The sequence below is a fragment of the Centroberyx gerrardi genome, chromosome 3 (assembly GCF_048128805.1).
Source record: "Centroberyx gerrardi isolate f3 chromosome 3, fCenGer3.hap1.cur.20231027, whole genome shotgun sequence".
Taxonomy (NCBI): domain Eukaryota; kingdom Metazoa; phylum Chordata; class Actinopteri; order Beryciformes; family Berycidae; genus Centroberyx; species Centroberyx gerrardi.
The window spans coordinates 18,709,686-18,729,917 of NC_135999.1; the positions used below are offsets into that span (position 1 = coordinate 18,709,686).

Here is a 20,232-nt window from a genome sequence, read left to right on the forward strand (position 1 = left end):
CTTAGGAAATTGTCTTATAGTTCAGCTTAGAGGCTTTTCCACTGGAGTGAGATAGGGTGAATGAGTTTGGAGTCTACATTAAATCAATCTGACAATTTCATGTTCAACTTCTACTCTCAAGTGGAAGCCAGAAATTGTCAAGTAAAAAAAAAATAATAATTATAATAAAAAATAAATAAATAAATAAAAACATACCATAATAGCTGATTTTAGATAATCAAATCATCACAGAGTTTATTATTTCAATGATGGCATATTTCAGCCATAAAGTGGGCAAAATATACAGAATTAATAACTAGGTCAATTTATAGTGTGCAATCTGGGTTTTTAAATTAAATATATTAGATACAGTAGAACATTTTACAGTAACAATGTATATATGATTAAAATAAAAGCATAGCAAACGACTACAATCATCTGTGTCTGAATCATGATAAAAACTTTGCCTCTAGAATCCACTTTTTGGGTTATGATGCCTCCACATCAATCCTTTTTTGTATACAAGTCTTTATCATTACAGTACAATTTCACTGCTACACAGGGATCAGTTTGTGAGATATCAAGACTCAAGTGGAATCGATTTAGTGAACTTGGATGAGCAAAGCACGTAAAAGCACAACACTCCACACCCCATAGGTTATTTTCCCCACCCGACACCACCAACCCCATGTTGGCCACCACCCAGCATGCTTTCTATTTTCCTCCGCTCAGCAAAGGGAAAAAAACACAAGGTCCATAAATTTTGGAGGCACCTCCAGAAAGACGTTGCTCTGTATTAAGTCTCATTCATCCATAAGGTCCAGTTCTCCATTAGGACTGGGGATATGGGAGGTTTATACTGTAACATATTGTGGTAGAAGTCCCATTAGTCTTTTCACTCAGTACAACACAATGAGTAGCTAAAGAGGGATGCAACTGGAAAAGGCGGGGGGAGGGTCTTGGAGTTCAACACAGGTACAGGTTTTATCTTGACAGATATAAGTGCCTTAACTGGAAAGCCAGGCATTTTTAAGGGTTGCAGTAGCCTGGTGAAGGGGCGAGGGCGAACAGTGAACGGTCTCCCACTGGCCACTGGGAGACAAGATCGACAGATGTCATGCCGTCTCATTGTAACTTGTTGAGAGAGGAATTACAGGCAGCGCAGACAAACACAGTCTCTCTCTGGGCCTCTGGAGCTAAAGGAGAGACAAGGAGAGACAAGGAGAGAGAGAGAAAGGGATCATAGGTTAGAGAAAATAAAAGCAGAAGGAAGAGAGACAGGAGAATATATTATGACAGTGACATGATGTAATCATCATGCGATTTTAGCAATCTATCTACACATGAAACATTAGGATAATGCAAATTCTGGTTGCTTTTTTCCCCTCTCACCTGTTGCCCCCATGCAGGATCTCAGCACCTTGAAGGAACAGCATCGAGAACAGAAGCTGTTGCCACAGTTGCTGCAATTCCTCTGCAACAGAAACAGACAATAGGTTGGGACTGATGAAATGCAGAATTAAATATGATCAGAGGCATGCTGTGAGGCGTAAATACGTAAAACCCTAATTCTTGTAACAGAAGGTTTTCAATCTCACCCTTTTCTTCAGCACTGAGAAGACAGCATTGCAGCTGGAACAGTTGCCTTTGGAGACGGAGAGTAAGAAACAGACAGACAGAGAGAGAGAAATAGAGAAAGAGCAAAAAAAAGAATTACTGTAAGAAAATATGCCGTAAAATATATCTGTATACAGAGCTGAGATATGAGGCTCGACTACAAAAGACTCAGTTTTTTCGTCAGGAGTGGAATGAGAGAAATAAACCAGTGGGTGGGTAAGAGCAGACTGACCTGTGCTGGCGGTGGGATAGCGCTTACGCAGTTTCTCGGTCAGCTTGGACACCTTGCTGCGTATCGGCTCGTTGCGACTCAGGAGGCCATTTTCAGAGATGGTGTCATAGTCTGGAGTCCCCAGAGGCCCATCGTCATCCTCCTGAAGGTGAGACAGGAGGGTGACAGAGGGAGGAGAGGGAAGGGCGAAGAGAAAGACGGGCAGAGAGAGACTGTTACATATACAGTAATACATGGAGCTGTTCTTTTGGCGTGTTCCAGGAAACCGAGCCAAACCCTCAGCACTAGGGTCAAATAAAAGATCTTAATACATGCATTAACAGAAGGCACAATTCATCATGCTGTTTCTTCACATTTTTGCCGTGTACATTTGCCCCACACGTGGCTTATAACAAGGTCTATTCCCTCTTTCTGGGAACCAACCAACCCCTCAGCAGTCAGGTTAATGCGACCTAACCCACTGAAAGGTAAATCTACCACTTCTTGTGACACCAACAGGATGCCAGTTTTCTTAACAAAATGGGAGAATGAGGATGAATGGCAAAGAAAACCAGCCACCCCAAATCAAACAGGCCACTTGGAGAACAGAACACCTTGTACTCTGCTCGCTGCTTGCAAGTGACAGCAGGCAGCCAATTGGCCACAGGCAACTTCTGCATTCATAATATAGACTGTCAATCAAGTAGTCTATGTACTGTATAGGTTAATATATGCCAAGTAATCTATATATCACATACTCAAATATAATAAGTCTGAAATTAGGTTTTGCTTCTGTGGTGCAGAGTACATGCGTCCATTTATGCAAAATACTTGTTCATAATAAGCATTCATTACTAAAAAAACACATACTCACACACGCACACACACACACACACTGCAGAAACATTCATGTGTCCATAAGTATAACCACCTCATAAGAAGATACCACTAGAGACAATGCTGAAAACAAGATCATCTATGTGTTTGTAACAAGGATTCTTTGTTGTCTTTCTGTAATAATAACCCATGCCAAGGGAACCTCAACATGCTGGCAGGGGAAAGAGAGGGAATACATCGTGGATGGATGGATGGATGGATGGATGGATGAATAGATGGATGGATGGATGGATGGATCAAGGGATAGATGGATGGATGAATGGATGGATGGATTGATGGCAATGGTAAATCCACTTACCACTAAGACCAAAGGTGTTTCCTTATCAGGCAGCAGTGCAACACATGAGAACAATGTTACCCACAAGCATTGATATTCAGCACTGCATGTAGATCAGACTACACAGGAACACACACACACACACACACACACACACACACACACTCCAAAAAGCAAAGCAAGCACTACATCCTAAGGTCGACCCACACAGTCCATGTAATAGTTCTTCACGTGTCAAACGGTTCTCTACAAAGCAAGTTTCACAGTGTCAGTGCAGTAGCCTCTTCTAAACAGAAGGGGGCGACACTCACCTGCAGGGAAACAGAAGGCTCCTGAGTTCAGACAGCAGAGAAAAACAGGAAGCAAGCCATCAGTGTAAGAGGTTGACTTTTCACTCATTGATGGAAAGCAGTAGCAATGGCGGCAGAATATGAAGCAATGTTCAAATATGTAATGTGGAGGTAATGGCTACTGGTTTCCAAAAAGTCAGCCCTTTTTTGGGGGGTTAGGGTTAGGTCACTAAACCCCCTGGAAACAAGGGTTTAATGACATTCATATGTAAGAAGGAAAGAATAACGGCAAGATAAACAAGGAATGAGGTAAAAATGAAAAGAGTAATATAAATAAAGTTATATATTTGCAGAGAAAAGTCTTTACCTCGATGGCATCTTTAAACTCATCATCAGGCTCTGCCTCCTCAGCTTCCTCCACACTGCCAGGAGACAGGTCCTACCCCCCACGCCACCACCCCCACCACGCCACCACCCCCACCACACACACACACACACACACACACACACACACACACATACACCACCACCATTATATACATGTATAGGTTAGTATGGGATAAATCAGATAAGCAGCTTACAGTGCTGGTCGGCTTTAATGTACATCGTCATCCATGTCCGACCGCCACTTCCTTCACTCTCCTCTCACCCTTACCCATCTCCCACCCTTGCACTCAGCCCCCACATACACTTTTCTCCACAGCGCTCCTCCTCCTCCTCACCTCCAGACTAGTCGGCGTGGGGGTCCTGTCCAGCAAGCTGCCATGGTCCTGTTCCATCCACGTCTCTCCCTCTGAATCGTTGGCCCGGCCCAGGTGGATCAGCTTCCTGAGGTCCAACAAAACTAGAACCACAGGAGAAACATCGACATTTTACTTGAGCTTTATATTCAGGGACAAAAGTGGGGAGTGTTTTACAGCCTGTGGTTCTGAAGCCAGTCTCCATGCTGCCATCTGACGGGTTGAACTAACCTCTGCAGAAGTCTCTGTTCCACAGGAAGAGGGTGCTGTTGAGGGCAGCTAGCACCCAGCCCATAGGAGCGGTGTAGAGCAGACACATCACTATTAACATCCCCCCATAGAACCTGGAGAGGGGTATTAGAAAAGACAGGTTGCATGCAGACACACACAAACAGAAACAGGCACACACCTAGGGCTGAAACGATTCCTCGAGAAACTCGAGTAACTCGATTACTAAAAATCATCGATGCAAATTCTTTGCATCGAAGCTTCGTTTAATCCATATAACTATATACACACTCAGTGTTTCGCACGGATGATTATTACTGTTGCACAACGCGCTGGAGAAAGAGAGAGAAAATAGCGAGGGGCGAAGAGAAGAGACAGGCCAGAGAAAACGACAGAAAGTGTCCAAAGTTTCGGATCCAGTGTTGCCAACTTGGCAACTTTGTCGCTAGACTTAGCGACTTTTCAGACCCCCCTGGCGACTTTATTTCTCTAAAGCGACTAGCGACAAATCTGCCGACTTTTTCTGACCATGGGAAGCAATGTTAATGTGTTGAATCCCAAAGCATTTGGCAATAAATTGGTTTGGCTGATGCCGGTTTTCTCTACTTGCTTGTCTAATCCAGAGAGGTCTGACGGTCACAGCGCTTCCCACACACAGCGTAGCTCCTTCCCTCCGCTGAGAGCAGGGACTGTAGGATAGGGTCCACTTGTAATTGCTACCGGCGTACGCCGAAACTGGCCGGGTGGGCGGAGTCAGCACTTAATATTAAAACGGGATGAGATGAAGGCTAGTAAAGAATGCACGTTAATTATGGCTATATGTAATGGCTAGTTAAGAACGTAAATCAATATGGTGGCTAGTTATGATGTCCCTAAGTTAGCTAAGTTTTGCTCAAGAAAATAACCACAGAAAATAAAATGCTGCAGTCAATTTGTGAAAGCCTGAGCTTCATTCATGTTATTATTATGATAGTCACACACATACATACACACACACACACACACACACACACCTACTCCCCTCACAGTGATGCATAAAATACCCCAGAAAGCAAAATATCAGGTGGTGTAAGTAGCAATTGGAGCCTAAAATGCACCAGTCCAATACAGCAGGTATATTCAGTTTAGTTTGATTGCAGTGAGTAGGGTCAGCAGGTGTAGGGCAACCCTTCAACATAGTAAATAAATGTACATTAGCCAGTCTTATGAACTTGTATGATATTTAGGCCTAGTAATACATATCAATAATAATTATTATTTCACCTCGTTTTCAGTAAATCACAGTGTCATATGGACAGCTTCGTGCGGACAGCTTTTCTCTTTTGTATATTTACTATTGCTCTTTAATAAAGCAAAAGTATTTCTTATCCGATTACTCGATTAATCGATGGAATAATCGGTAGAATACTCGATTACTAAAATAATCGATAGCTGCAGCCCTACACACACCTCCATTTGAGTGATGAGACATGCCTACAGTAACAAAGCAAAAAATGCTCAACTATAGGCGTTACTGATACTCATACTGCCTATGTGTGTATGTGTATGTGTGCAGGTACGTACCTAGATGACTTGGAGTGACTGTCCCAGTACAGGACCTTGTAAACAGATTCTGCTGACAGGCAGGCAGAGGACAGCATGTCATCCAGCTGCTTTAACCTGTTGAAGACATGACACACATAAGCATGCTCATAAGACACACACACACACACACACACACACACACTAAGTAAATCCAACAATAGACTTGTTCATCCCATACACAAACAAATATGTTCAAACATATCTAAATGCTATTTGTATACATTATACGTCACAATTCTTTAGTGTGTTTCAACATACAGCGAGCGACAGATTGGTGTGGTTTACTGCATGAGGCAAATTCAGATCATACCAGACAAGTTGTCAAATATATTGTCAATTATATGAAAATATTGAAAATGACTTTCAAGTTATATGTTATATATAACATTTATTGTGCTGCCCAGTATGTAACAAACCCCACCGATCTGGTAGTACAAGCAGTTTAAACAAACAGAATTATTTGCAAAATAATGAATTTGATCCAGGTCATACACACACACACACAAACACACACACACACAGCCCTGACACATCTGGCTTACAGGTCTTTGACTTCCAGCATGGCCTCCTGCTTGGTAAGATGCACTGTCTGCAGGTCTCTGCGGTGCACGGCATGATAGCGCCTCCTCTGGAGCTCAGTGTCCGAGGCTCTGCCCCCACACCTGTCCTGCAGGTAACCCAGGGCAGCCGGCGCCGACACCCCCAGCACACACACCGAGAACCAACCCACTGATACCAGAGAGAACAAGTTACTAAATTATTCAACAGTTGGTTTTTTTTTTAGAATACCATACGAAGGTGGACCAATGTTAACGCCAAATGTCATGTTACCTTCGCTAACGGTGAAGAAGAAGACGTTGAGGAGAATACAGACGAGCAGAGAGCACAGGGGCATCCTCCACCTGGGAGAGAGGAAATTACATGTCATGTCTAAAGACCTTTGATCCTGGCTGGAAAATCTTCCTCATTGAGTGCATTTATATACACATTAATATTCTGAATATGGGTCTTATCCTGCCGAAGGTCTTAGTCAGGCATCTTAGTCATGGCAGTTACATGTTACAGTTTTTTCATACACCTACATGGAGATAGTCATTTTCATGCCTGTGACTCCATGGAAACAGCACAGCACTGTTCGCCAAACCCAACAACAACCGGAATATAGTGTTTACATGCCAGAATACACCAGTTAATATTCAGGTTTTTCATATTTGGGATATGGGCTTATCCCTGTTATTGCAAACAGGATATGCAATTTATGCAGCAACGCATAAACAGAATATTTGAATATCCCGAATATAAACGGAATATTAATGTGCATGTAAACACACTCATTATGAAGCTCTCTGTAGCCTTGCTTTAGAAAAGTGCAGTATAAATAAGGTTTACTACTGTTATTACTGCTGTTACTCAAGGCCAAAAACAAGTACTGTAGTGGACACTCAGACAGGCCAAGAACAAACATGCATACGCACCCAAGCAGGAAGCGGGTCAGCTCCACTGCATCTGTAACTGGTTCTAGAAACAGTGCCATCCTCTTGTAGGACACCACCATGTTGAGGAGGTCAAAGTTCGGGGCAGACCGTGGGCTGCCCAGCTCCGACGCATCGGGGGAGCCGGGGGTCTCTTTGGAGGACATTTGCACCAGCTCCCCCCGTTCCCCTGCTACACCCTGTGAGGTGTCCTGGGACGCCGCTGCACTATGCATCATCATTACTGTCCAGCTTGGAAAAGAAGAAAAAAACAGGCTTATGTCAAAATGAGAAATGACAGTGTTGAATATGATAGAGGATCCCAAACTTTTTCATGTGAAGGAACCTCAAACAGATCTGCATTGGACCATCAACCTTCATTTGATAAGCTTTTGTCCCAAGGAAGCCCTCTTGTTGTCAGATATGACAACAAGAGGGCTGAGTGAGACCTGTGATTAAATCAGTCGTGCTTACACAGTCTCCCATTGTGCTAACGTCTATAGTGAGTGAAATAATAGCGAAATTAATCAATTCCTCATTTTACTAGAAGTAACCTCTCAATGACCAACCACTGAAACAGGCAACATCTACTTGAATCAGATGCATGTACAATATTGAGGATATATCAGAGCCGTGAATTGCTGTGGCCTGCGAGATGCTGACAAACAGGAAAGTTAGCTTGAGTTGGCTTGTTGAACAGAAGACAACATTTAACGTATCGTGTCTGAGAATAGCGAGGAAAGACAGGTTTCTACAGTAATCCAAAAATAAATCTTACCTGACAAGAAAGAAGGCGAAACCCCGAGCTCAGTGTCCAACAGCCAACTTAAGCAGCGATGCTGACAGGAGCTAAAGTCCTAGCTAGCGAGTCCCACCGAGAACATCTGCCAGGAGGAAGAAACAGCTTCCCAAATCAACCTGTCAGCCAACCCGGACACGTTCACATGACAGCAGCCTGACGTCCCGCATTGGCATCTGCTTCTCAAAATGAGGCTGTTTACAAATTTGTGGATGTCTTATGGAGAAAACGGCTAGTATAAGGGGTATTTTGTTTTGGACGGCTCGTTATCGCCAGCTATCGTTAGCTTCGTCTCTGCAGATATGCTTCCTTGTTGGGTCCAGGCTGACTAATGGATTGCAGAAGAAGCACAGATGTCCGATCTAATCGATTCCAGACTCATTTTCTGTATCAGATATCTGTGTCTGGCTACAGAGTTGGTTACTTTAAACAAGGTAGGCTATTGAGGGATATGTTAATTTCGTACGTACATGTACATGTATGTAGACCTATATTTATGTATATTAAGTGTAGGCCTATAATTGTTGGCCTTACACATAGTGTGTAAGTGCACAATAGGCTACAGGACAGGTATGTAGCCTATACCTGCATAACTGTATTTAAATAAAACATTGAAACGATTATTTATTTATTTATTTATTTATTTATTTGTCTGTTTTGTTGATTTTATTTGTTGTTGTTTGTTTTTTATTTTTCTGTGCGGGTTAGTTTGGGTTTTTGTATTGTGTTGATTATACAATAAAATATAGATAAGATATTAGATAAGATAGTTAGATACGATCTGTTATTATAACAGGAAGGAGGATAAAATCCTCACTTGCTTATTTTTGTTCCATAGTTCTTAACTTTTGGTCTTTCAGTGATGACTAGGACCTATTTGTCACTGCTCAGTGTCGGAATTGGCTAGAAATTGTGAAAAGAAATGAATCTTCACAACGCCACTCATTTGCAGACCTACATATTCTGTTTTCTGTGTAAGAAAAAAAAGAAACTAGGCTACATCTTAATATGCGCAAAACATTTATAGGCTACCCTTTTCTTGTCTACTCTGCATTTTGAGCGGGGGTTTCAATTGATTGGGATTTGAGATTTAATCTTCTGCTAGATGTATTTTGATCCAGCAAGCTGTTGGCGAACTATTCCTCCAGGCCAGTATCATCCAGAAAGGACCTTCAACACGTTAACTGAGCCAGAGGGACTGTGTTTGCTCCAAACCGAGTCATAGCTTGAGTAATAATAGCCTAAAGCATTTTTATATAGAGCACTTACCAAAACTGAGTTACTAACTGCTTTACAACATAAATGAAAACGCCAAACCTTGGACCCACCTTGCTGCTCTGCTCCAGTATTGAGCACGTGCTCCCTTTTCATTTCACTGTGTTATCATGTTCCTATTATAGACCAATTCAACAAGCATTATGGGAAAAACAGAAAAGAGATTATTTGATCAATTACATATTTCTAGGGAAATAAAGAATATAGATTTCATGCTGACAGACATACTGGGACTGAAATAGATTACATTACAAACAGTTGAAAGACTTCATGAATATGTTCTTTATCATCAGTAATTATCTCTTCTTTCTGACTAACTGTCAGTCCAACAGATCTTCTGCCAGATGAGGGGACAAACACCAAGGAAATGGACGGTCTGTGAATATCATTACATCAGCAGTTGTAGTATTTCTCAGATAACACTACTTAGACTTTTTCATTGATCAGATATTATGTTTCAAAATGAATTAATCAGCTATGGACAGATGTTTGTGAGCGGGATAAATTATTTCAACCCCACTTGTGATTTTATGGTTAAGAATAATTTCCTCGTTGGTTTTCTTTTGGTTGTTTTTAAAGACAGCAGGCCTATTCTTTCACTTTCAATTTATACCATCACTCTTCATTCATTGAATGGAAAAAACGTTTTAGTCTAGGTTACTTTATAGCCATAGATATGGTGCTTGAGTTGAGGCTTGCAAGGCCATGACTATTTCAAGATCAACTTATTCAAATTGTGTTAACTTTATGATAATAAAATGGTGCTTTATAGTCTTCACTGGGACAATAAAGTCAGCTATTGATCGGCAGATAGGGACTCAGTGTCTTGCTCAAGGATCCAAAAGCAGGGCAGATGATGGGTAACACGGGGTTGTGTGGTTGAGGGTCGGTTTCTCTGACCAGATTTTTCAGTGCTCGTCTCTCTCTCTCTCTCTCTCTCTCTCTCTCTCTCTCTCTCTCTCTCTCTCTCTCTCTCTCTCTCTCTCTCTCAATTAGTCTAAATTAAATTCAAGATGCTTCATTGGCACGAAATACAAAACTTATACAATGAACAATAAATATACAATTAATATGTCATTATATCAATTATTATATCATTGATCTCTCTCTCTCTCTCCCTCTCTCTCTCTCTCTCTCTCTCTCTCTCTCTCTCTCTCTCCTTCTACCCCTCCACCGTTATCAGCGTCAGTTTCAGTTTGCGGGCAGCAGCGGGACTGTGGGAGCAGGACGGGCTGGCGGTGCCGGGACTCACAACAAGTCATTAGTAGTCTGGCTTGTGGCTCCACACAGCGGCTCTTCGTGGCCATGGAGAAGATGGTTTATTTCCCACGTGAATTATAGCGGCCGTGGAATTTGAAAAGGGAAAAGGAAAGCAAATTTAGAAAATAATTAGAGAAATAATTAGAGATAATATTCTCTGAGATTTATTTGTCCATATCCGTGTTTTTTGGGTGAATTGCTTCAAGCATCTTCGTCCTGACATCGACCACTGGCGACGAGGTGAGTGGTTTAACAAGGAGGATGGGGACAAAAAAAAAGCGGGGGGGGGGGGGGGGGGGTGAAAGAGAGCAAAAGTGTCTCAAGTTTCTTTTTGTCTTTTCATGTATCTTCCTTTGTCAAGCTTGTATCCTACTGTTGTATGAGCACAATCCTGTTTGTGTGTGTGTGTGTGTGTGCACGCGTGTGCTTGTTTGTCCATATGTGCATATCGACAATCAATATCCTAAAAGCAGTTGATGGACAGTTATTATGCTTGGTAGTGATAAAGCCTCCATTTCCCAGCAGTAGTAAGAGATGACAGACAGTGGAGGGCACCGATTTCTGGCAGAAGGAATCTCTCTCTCTCTCTCTCTCTCTCTGTAGATGAAATCTGAAGGTGTTTTTGAAGGAGGCGGTCTCTTCACAGCAAGCTACTGTAACATCTGCAATGCCCAGCTCATCTCAGAGTCACAACGCATCGCACACTACGAGGTGACACAAAAACACTCCAACTTCAGGTGCTCTCCACCTCTGCCTGTTACTAGACTTCTGTGCAGAGAACAAGTGTGGCGCAGCTGGATGGAAGCAGACTGTGTGTAGATTGGGGTTAAGGTTAAAGCATATGGCACTAACACTGCCAGGGTTAGGGGTTTGATTCCCACTGAGGCCGCTCATGCTAAAAATGTATGCATTGATGATACTGTAAGCCACTTTGGAGAAAAGCCTCCACCAAATGGCATATGTGAGCATACAGGCTCTCTCTCAAACTGGGCACAGGTGCACAGTTTGATATAATTTGGGGAATTTGCAGACAAACTACAAATTCACTGTGCAATATGTTTGAGTGGTTTCCCCTGTCCTTTCTCCTTTCTCAGAGTAGGAAACACGCCAACAAGGTTCGTCTCTTCTACATGCTTCATCCTGAAGATGGTGGGCCACCCTCCAAGAGACTAAGGCCTGACAACCCTGTAAGTGTAGTGTGGATGTGTGTGTGTGTGTGTGTGTGTGTGTGTGTGTGTGTGTGTGTGTGTGTGTGTGTGTGTGTGCAATAAAGTAGGTCAGGAGCTCACCTGGGAGTCTTCCTGCCTCTGAGCGCCAGATTCCAGGGTGCGAGAGAAAGGTGAAACGCCAACAGTGCTGGAAAGGTCTAGAAACAGTGAAAGTCAGGTAGGAAATAGGTCACAAAAGTATATCTGTGAAAAAGAAGAATGTCTAAGCCTAGATTTAGTCTGTTAAAGCAGACATCAAATAGAGAACGGTTACATAGCTAAGGGGGTGCAAGCGCACACACACACACACACACAAGGTGATCAGTCTCCAGGGACATGGTGGAAGCAACATCCTTCAAAACACAGATCGCTTTTATATTCAAAATTAGTCAGGGAAAACTAAGCATCTCACTCTCAGGCATGCACACACACAGACACAAACACATTTGCATGTGCACACACCTTCTTTTCTGTCAGCTATTCACTTGAGACCAAGAAATATTGGTAACAATTAACTTGAACTCATCAAATCATCAAAGAGAAAGACTTTTGTTTACTTTTAGAGACTTGCGTGTTCTGCTCTAGTCATTCTGGCATTTTGCCCAGGTGTTTAGCTCTGTTGGTACTTGCCTCTCAGCTATCAACCGAAATATCACCAAATAGATGGCTTTTCTTCTGAATGCTTTATGAATTTCTTTTTTTTTTTTCTATCTCATATTTTTGTTCCTCTTGACTTTCTTCTAACATTTTAATTTTCTCCTTCTTTATCTCTCTCCAACTCTAGCTCGCTTTCTCTCTTGTTTTCTGCCTTTGATTTCTGGTCTATATTGTAAAGATGAGCAGTGGTCCTCCTCAGCCGCCCCGGCAAAGTGTGTATACATTTTCGATGTACTGCACGTAACCAGCACTCTTATCTCTCTCTATCTCTTTCTCTGTCTCTCCCTATTTTTCTCCTTTCTCTCTTTCTCCCTCTCTCTAGGACAGTGCAGACACTGTGGTAGACAAAAATAAGTGTTGTACGCTGTGTAACATGTTCTTCACTTCAGCCATTGTAGCCCAGTCCCACTACCAGGGCAAAACACATGCCAAGAGAGTGCGACTGGTACTGGGTCCCCTGGCTGGCACTTCCCCAACAGGTAAAACACACACACACACACACACACACACACACACACACACACAGATGCACACACATTTGCATTTTCGCCTCACTTGCCATTTCTTTATTTGTCAGATTCCTCACCCTGTCCACCCTCATCACCCCCGGTTATGTCACCACCCCCTGTTCCATCCGCTTCCTGGCCTCTGACCAATGGGAATGCAGTCTGTAAGTCATGCTGCCTGTGCAGGGCGTGGTTCAACAACCCAGCCATGGCCCAGCAGCACTACGAGGGGAAGAAACACCGCAGGAACGCGGCCAGAGCCCGCCTCCTGGAGCAGCTGGCAGACAGTCTGGACAGCTGCCAGAACACAGGTGGAGTGGAGGGAGGGCATTTGGGGGTCAGGGGTTAGACGTTTACAATCTGTCTGACTAGTTAAAACATCGTCCTGTAGCCTATTGTAATGACAAATCAATTGCATAAACTGAAATCTTTCTTTGCGGTAGAGACAGTGTAGAGACAAGAAATTTGGAGGAGGGACATGATGGCATCGCATGATTCAGGATACAGAGCCATGCAGTAAAGAGTACATGGTATCAAGGATGCCGTAAGGGGGGATACCATGAATTAATGTCTCATACCAATACATGTCCAAGCTGTTGTTTTAATTAATGTTATATTTATTTATTTATTTATTTATGTTTATTTACATTTTTCACTATCTACAAACAAAACAAAAATCACAAAACATAAACATTACAGCACACTCAGACATTTGGACATCCTGTAAAAGTATAGATGTATAAATGGTATGAAGTATAGCTAAAATGGAGGATCGTCAACCATTTGAATTAATATTATAATGTTGTACATTAATTTAAAATGTACCTTTGTCAGGGGACCAAGATTCCTAGCGGCGCCCCTGCATGGTATACATGCAAGTCCTTTTTATCGTTATTATCGTATTGTTTTCATTTTTTGGTAATTAGGTGAGATACTATAAGCCCCTCTGGGTTTCTTTCCTCACCTGCACAATCTGTGTTTAGTTGCATGTTGTATTTATTTGTTGCTATTTTTTTTGTGTGAAATAAATAGAACAAAACAAAACAAAAAACAACACAAAGGGGAAGCTCAGTTAAAAAATGGGGAAAACGCTGTAACATAGCAAGCACTATAGGTTTGTAACACACATAAGGTAAGACTGGTATCATCAGTAGTGAGCTGGCTGTACCCAGACACTTTACTCTCTGTATTGTCCTCTGTGTGCAGGACTTCGGAGCTGCTACACCTGCAGAGTGTGCACCGTGACTCTGAACTCAATCGAACAGTACTACGCACACCTCCAGGGCTCCAAACACCAGAACAAGTTAGCCTCCTCTCTCTCCTTTTACGTGTGTGTGTGTGTGTGTGTGTGTGTGTGTGTGTATGTGTAAACGTGCACATGTGTATGCGTCTGCGTCTCTCCATCTATTTCCATTCATCTATCCATCCAAGCACTTAGAAGCCCTAACATCAGAATGGAGTGAGACAGTTAGTGTGGTCAATGAGACCTGCTGTATTGACATTCAGTCTAATGGGAAATCATTGCCACAGCGACAGACCTAAGCAAATACATTATTACAGCTTGGAGGGTTGCCAGGTTGGGAAAACAAGTGCTGGGATTGCCATATCAGGTGGGGAATGCTGGGAAAACGATCCCACTACCACCACCCCGACCCTTTGTTTGAATATACGGACCTGCTAAGTAGAGCACTTGATAAGGATGGAGTGATCATATGCAGACGGCCATGTAAAAGAGGCAGAAACAAGAATCCTATTGGTCCAATCCACTGAGGTTTGCAGGTGATAAGCAAAAGAGTAAGAAAAATAGGAGTTATCCTATCCTCTCTTGCCTCTAATTTAATATTCTTTAGCCACAGTCCATTTAATGAAAAACAGGCAGGGGCTATGTGTTAAAGGGCAACACATTAAAGTCATCAAGCAGCTCTTTATGGGACTCAGCTCCTTGTATTGACTCGCTCCAATTCAAACCTGCTGGATCTTCAATATACCGCTACTCTAATGGAAACGAGTCTAACAAAACGGGACCAAACCAGTTTTGTGCCTTCGTCTGAAATAATGTGAGAATAATACCCCACCCCCCAATATCATCAGTATGCTTCTTAATAACTATGCAGTCTGTCTCATGTCAGGTTTCCTGAAATTTAATTTAATTTCTGGTCATTTTTGATCTGATCTAAGGTTTGGTGGACAGATCAAGAGGGTTGTTATGCTGTCTCTTATGCTATTGGCTGATGTTAGTGTGTCTTATGTATTTATATAGGCTTTTAGATGAATTGTTTTACAAACCCTGACTAAGACCACTTCCCGAAACGCCTTGGGTTTACTAATAAATGTTTGTTCTCAGTACAGAAGGTGTTCCTGGAATTTCTCTTCCCCTATATTTCAAACTTTATGACCCCCAGTGATCTGCAGTGCAGCTCAGTCTGTTTGGCCATTCCAAAGCCTAGACTGAACCTATAAATGATAAGGCAATCAAAGCCCACAGACTTTTAAATGATCTGCCCAGAGAGAGTTAGCAAAATCAGAATCACTTTTTTGTTTTTACAGAGTGCTTTCACATTAGCCATTCTTTTTGTTTTTACATGTATATTTCTTGCCTTAATTGATTTACTGTTTTTTTCTTTGACTTTGTAATTGTTGTAATGACTTTGTAAGTGCTATTCAAATAAGCATGATGATGATGATTATGTCTGTAGTGAGGAGATTGTAGATTTTTACCAGTATTTCTAATCCTGTGCATTGAAAGATTTATTTGATGCTCATGAGTCACAGTGCCATATCTTATTAATTGTTACCACAGGATCAAGTGTGTTCATCCACTATTTCATATCCATTCAGTGAAGTTCATATTCACATTCACTCACTTTGACATACATAGTGATAGCATGTGTGCATTTAATTTAATTTTAATCTAATTGTGCATTTTTACAGCTTGAAGCAGCACCAGAGATGTGTTGACGCGGCTGTTCTGTGATTTCTGGCTGGAGTTCCTCTGTGGAGGCCGGGCTTTGTGACTTCACCACAGAACAGTAACATCAAAAAAGTCATCAGCATGTCACGTTAAAGACTGAACTTTGTGATGCCATAGAGCATCTGTAATGTCACAGTGAACAGCTTGTCTTCTTAACGGTGGAACTTTGTGACTTTGCCACAATGGCTAGTCTGTGATGTCACAGGGAAATATCAATGTCACAATCTCTTGTGAATAAAGAAAATGAATGTTTACATGCACATTAATTATCCCAGTTTATGTGAAATTCCACAAACCCTGTTTACAAGAATGTTCAATATTCTCTTATGCATCAAACTGGTCTATAACACATTTGTGTTATATTATTATTTTTATAGAGTTTTGCTCCTTGGTTATCAATGTAGGGTGCGGCCAGGCAGGTGCTTGTTTTTGCTTCAAGCACTTGATATATCATGATTGTTTGCTTTGTAATATCATAATAGCTGCTTTGGTGGGTATCTTTTTGTCCTGCTATAACTCTGTTTTTATAAATTCTATCCAGTACTACCCCTTCTGAAGTAGGATTACTGCATTAATAAATTCATAGAATTTGCCTCAGAGCAAAGATCAGGCCTCAATATTTTAATAACATCAATGCAAAAAATATTGCTGGTTTCATGATCCTGAAATTTGCAATTGAGATCACATTAAACCAAGGTTAGTTGACACTAAACTGGAGCCAGAGTATTCAGAAAAGACAAAAACACCTCCTGTGGCAGATCTCACATGGAAGTATTCATGCTAAAGGTTCTACCAAGTAGAATAATCATTACATGCCTATGGTGTTTTCATGCCTCAGTATAATGTCAAATAGTAGTGTATTAACACCATCCAACTAATATGTGGAATAAGGTATGTTGGAAACATATGATATGGCACACATCAAAAGAGAATATTTGTTATATTGCTATAATTAAAAAAACAGATTATTAATGTGCATGCGAATACAATTGTTTATTGATTATGATGTCACAGAAACTTTGAAGAAATTCTGCAGTTCTCTTTTAATGATGTCAGGTACTGAATCATCCAAAGAAAATGATTTTGCCATGATGTGTTGTGACACACACACACACACACACACACACACACACACACACACACTTCATTTGAGCATGATGTACATCGGTCACCAAGCAGCAGCTTGGACATGTATTGGTATGAGACATTAAAACATGTTGCTACTTAATTTGTGTCTTTCTTCATTCAGTGACTCAAAGCTTTTGGGCCTTAAGACATGACAATGTATCGATTTAAAAAAAAAAAAAAAAGATTTGAAGAAGAAGGAAAGGTGTGTGAGCAGGAGGTTGACACAGAAAGGCAGGAGGTTATTCTGGGCATTGAGTGGCAAACTGCTTTCACACACGATTTACTCTGAGGACCATTAGTCAGATCTGTTTGCACCCGCCGAACCATTTACCTTTCTGACAGAGAGTGGACGTGAATGTGTGTGTGTGTGTGTGTCTGTGTGTGTGTGTGTGTGTGTGAGAGCGTGAGGAGGAGTAGGTCCATTAGGCTTTCAACCAAACCAACAGTGATATACTCAAACAGCCATTAAGGGCTTCATAGAAACACTTGGTGAGTTCCCGCAGGGTCATGGCCAACAACAGACCAAACTCAATTACATGGCCACAGCTTGTCAAAGTCTGGACATGGTTAATTCTCCAGACTTTTAAAGGACTACACTTTTAAACTTCACTGACATTCATAAAACTCCTTTGTTTGCGATGTCCCAATGATTCCAAATCAAATATGATTCCATTATATTATTGCCAGCATTAACTGGTTTGGCTGTTCAAAACTGTTGCATCCTTCCTAACTTTAGGTCACCTCTACTAAGGCTGAACAGGAACAGATTCTGTGGATGACTTGGTGTGTCAGATCTCACTCAGAAGTGAACAGACCTTCTTGATGTCCTTGAGAGCAGAGACTGAGGATTTGAAAACCAAGCCTGAAACATTCAGGAAAAGATGGGTTGAAAGAGAGTGAGAGAAAATGGGGAAACTTTTTGAAACAAAAAGAAGGTTGTGCTCTATACGTTGAATAATCTCTCTGTCTTTTGCTCCTTCTCTCTCTACAAAGAAAATGGAGACAAAACCAATCATCAGAATTATCATTTATAACCCTGAGTTTCCCCTTAAATTTCCTCTTAAATAGTTTCAAAGTTATAAATTTGTTTTTTTTTCCAAACTCTACAACAATGTCACATCCATATTCTCTATCTGCTTATTCCAACATTTCATTGACGCTATAGCACACTTATATTGAGTGAAATATTAAAACCCAAGATGCCATTTTTGGACAAAACATATGGAAAATTATGTTTGTGTGCCATTTTATAGACACAATTTTATAAGCATGACATATTTGGTATCTTTGGAAACCATAGGATCCATACATCACCATGAAGCACGAAATGTATTTCTAGTCATAGGGTGAAAGCTGATCCAAAATCCCTTCTCTACTCTCTCCTTGCCTACCTGATCTTTTTCTCTTCTCTTCTTCTCTTATTCTCTTCTCTTCTCTTCTACTGTTTATGCTCTTTGGCATCATATCATACATTCCCTTCTCATAGCTCATTCCTCCTCCTCAAAGCCATATGTCTAAATAGAGGTTTCATTCACTTGTCCTTCACTTGACATCCCTCTTTCCCCAAGCCCAAACTTGATTGACAGTTGGAAACAATCTCCATTCGCCTAAATCAGGTTCATTAAATGTAAACTTCTCATTAAATATTCATTTTGAGTGAAGTTCTGATATTGCTTATCGGGCGCCTCGGGTTTGATTGGCAGGCCTGTCGGAGAGGCACAGTGAGGGGTTGAACTGGCTGGTGGTGGCCACCTGTCTGCTATTTAATTGAAAGCAATTTGTATAGAAAAAAATCTTTCTCTTTCTTTCTTTCCCTCCTGCCCCTCCACCCTATCCCTCTCTCTCTCTCTCTCTCACTCTGGCCCTCTTTCACACTCTCTATTTCTCCTGTTTTGTGTTACTGACAAACACACACACACACACACACACACACACACACACACAGATAAAACAGAGTAGTGTGATTCTCCTGGGGCCTTGTAATTTGAAACAGAAAGGAGCTGCTAGACAGGAACACTCAAGGGAATAGAAAGCCGTAAAAATGAGGTTTTCTCCATGCAATGTCTTTTTGCTTGTCCCCAGTAATTTATTATATATGCTGAAGGTGCTGTGAATCACTCACTGAAGTTTCCATCTAACATCCAAAACTGCCACAACAAAAGTCTTTGAAAATTGTCTGAAACAAATGAATGAAGTGGAACTTCAGTTTAAAAATAAAGCTCAACTGTCAAAGTCTCGTTCGAGTCATCCTGCCAGCGGCGCTGCTCCCCGACAGGACAGAACAGGGTTGTGTTCGGCAGCTAACGGCCTTCTTTGATGAGAGTTGTGTTTTCTGCAACAATTTGGAGCATGGCTTGCACACCAGCAGAGCCAACCTCCCTCTAATACCTCTCCCTTTCTCCAAGGACCCCATGCCACCTGTCACCAGGTGAACCAGAGAGGCAGGAAGATATAAAGAGAAAGGAAATGGAGACGAAATTTGATTTAAAAAAAAAAAAAAAGTGGAGAAAACAGGAAACAGAGAGGAAAAGGTTGTGGATGGGGATGGAGGAGAGTAACCAGAAAAAGCAAACCTTGGAAATACAGTGTAACAGAAATCTTATGTTGTGCTGTTTATTTGCCCAGACCACAGCATTCAGCTGATCTCTGTGTAGCATCACAGTGGAATCATCTATTTATTATTTATTTATTTAATTTATTTGTAAGGGACCGTGTACAATGTTAAACATAAATATTACCATTTGATGTATTGTACCAGATTTAGCTTAGAGCTAATCCTCATCTGCAGTCCCAAGTGTCCAAATCAATACAAGAAAAAGTACTTTTATATATAAAAATGTGCTATCAGAAATTTTGCAAGATCTAAAAGTTATACATGAGCTATAATTGCAATAACAGCATGGAAATACAAAGTAATTAGAATTCACATTCAGATGCTTGCATGCACGCATACACACAAACACACACACACACACACACAGGCGCTAAACTGCATGACCTTTGATGTTTTGTTTTCCGCTGTGAAGTTCACCCTGTCTGACTCCTAAACACACAGCAGTGAGCGAGGAAGACAGACCCCCAAGTGTTTCTCTGCAGAAGGCAATTTAGCCATTTAAGAGGGCAACCACACACA

At 41.5% G+C, this 20,232-nt stretch overlaps 2 protein-coding genes across 6 annotated transcripts; one reads left to right on the plus strand and one right to left on the minus strand.

The window, feature by feature from the left end:
• Positions 1–224: 224 nt before the first annotated feature.
• On the minus strand, positions 225–8,381 carry zfyve27 (zinc finger, FYVE domain containing 27). 4 transcript variants are annotated; one of them, XM_071927684.2, is made up of 12 exons: positions 8,074–8,381; positions 7,299–7,547; positions 6,655–6,725; positions 6,366–6,552; positions 5,803–5,898; positions 4,243–4,355; positions 3,994–4,115; positions 3,639–3,710; positions 1,829–1,970; positions 1,578–1,624; positions 1,372–1,453; positions 225–1,175 (listed from the first exon to the last, which is right to left on the minus strand). In XM_071927684.2, the coding sequence occupies exons 2-12, from the start codon at positions 7,535–7,537 to the stop codon at positions 1,105–1,107; spliced, it is 1,242 nt and encodes a 413-aa protein (XP_071783785.1). In that variant the 5' UTR covers positions 7,538–7,547; positions 8,074–8,381; the 3' UTR covers positions 225–1,104. The 4 variants fall into 4 exon arrangements, with proteins under 4 accessions (XP_071783785.1, XP_071783784.2, XP_078138800.1 ...); XM_071927683.2 differs by having other exon boundaries at positions 3,961–4,115; XM_078282674.1 differs by lacking the exon at positions 3,639–3,710.
• A 2,851-nt stretch (positions 8,382–11,232) lies between these two features.
• LOC139933622 (zinc finger matrin-type protein 4-like) lies at positions 11,233–16,005 on the plus strand. Of its 2 annotated transcripts, XM_071927765.2 has the most exons (6): positions 11,233–11,340; positions 11,724–11,816; positions 12,817–12,973; positions 13,072–13,311; positions 14,207–14,303; positions 15,932–16,005. In XM_071927765.2, the coding sequence occupies exons 1-6, from the start codon at positions 11,233–11,235 to the stop codon at positions 15,972–15,974; spliced, it is 738 nt and encodes a 245-aa protein (XP_071783866.2). In that variant the 3' UTR covers positions 15,975–16,005. The 2 variants fall into 2 exon arrangements, with proteins under 2 accessions (XP_071783866.2, XP_078138805.1); XM_078282679.1 differs by lacking the exon at positions 13,072–13,311.
• Positions 16,006–20,232: the final 4,227 nt, after the last annotated feature.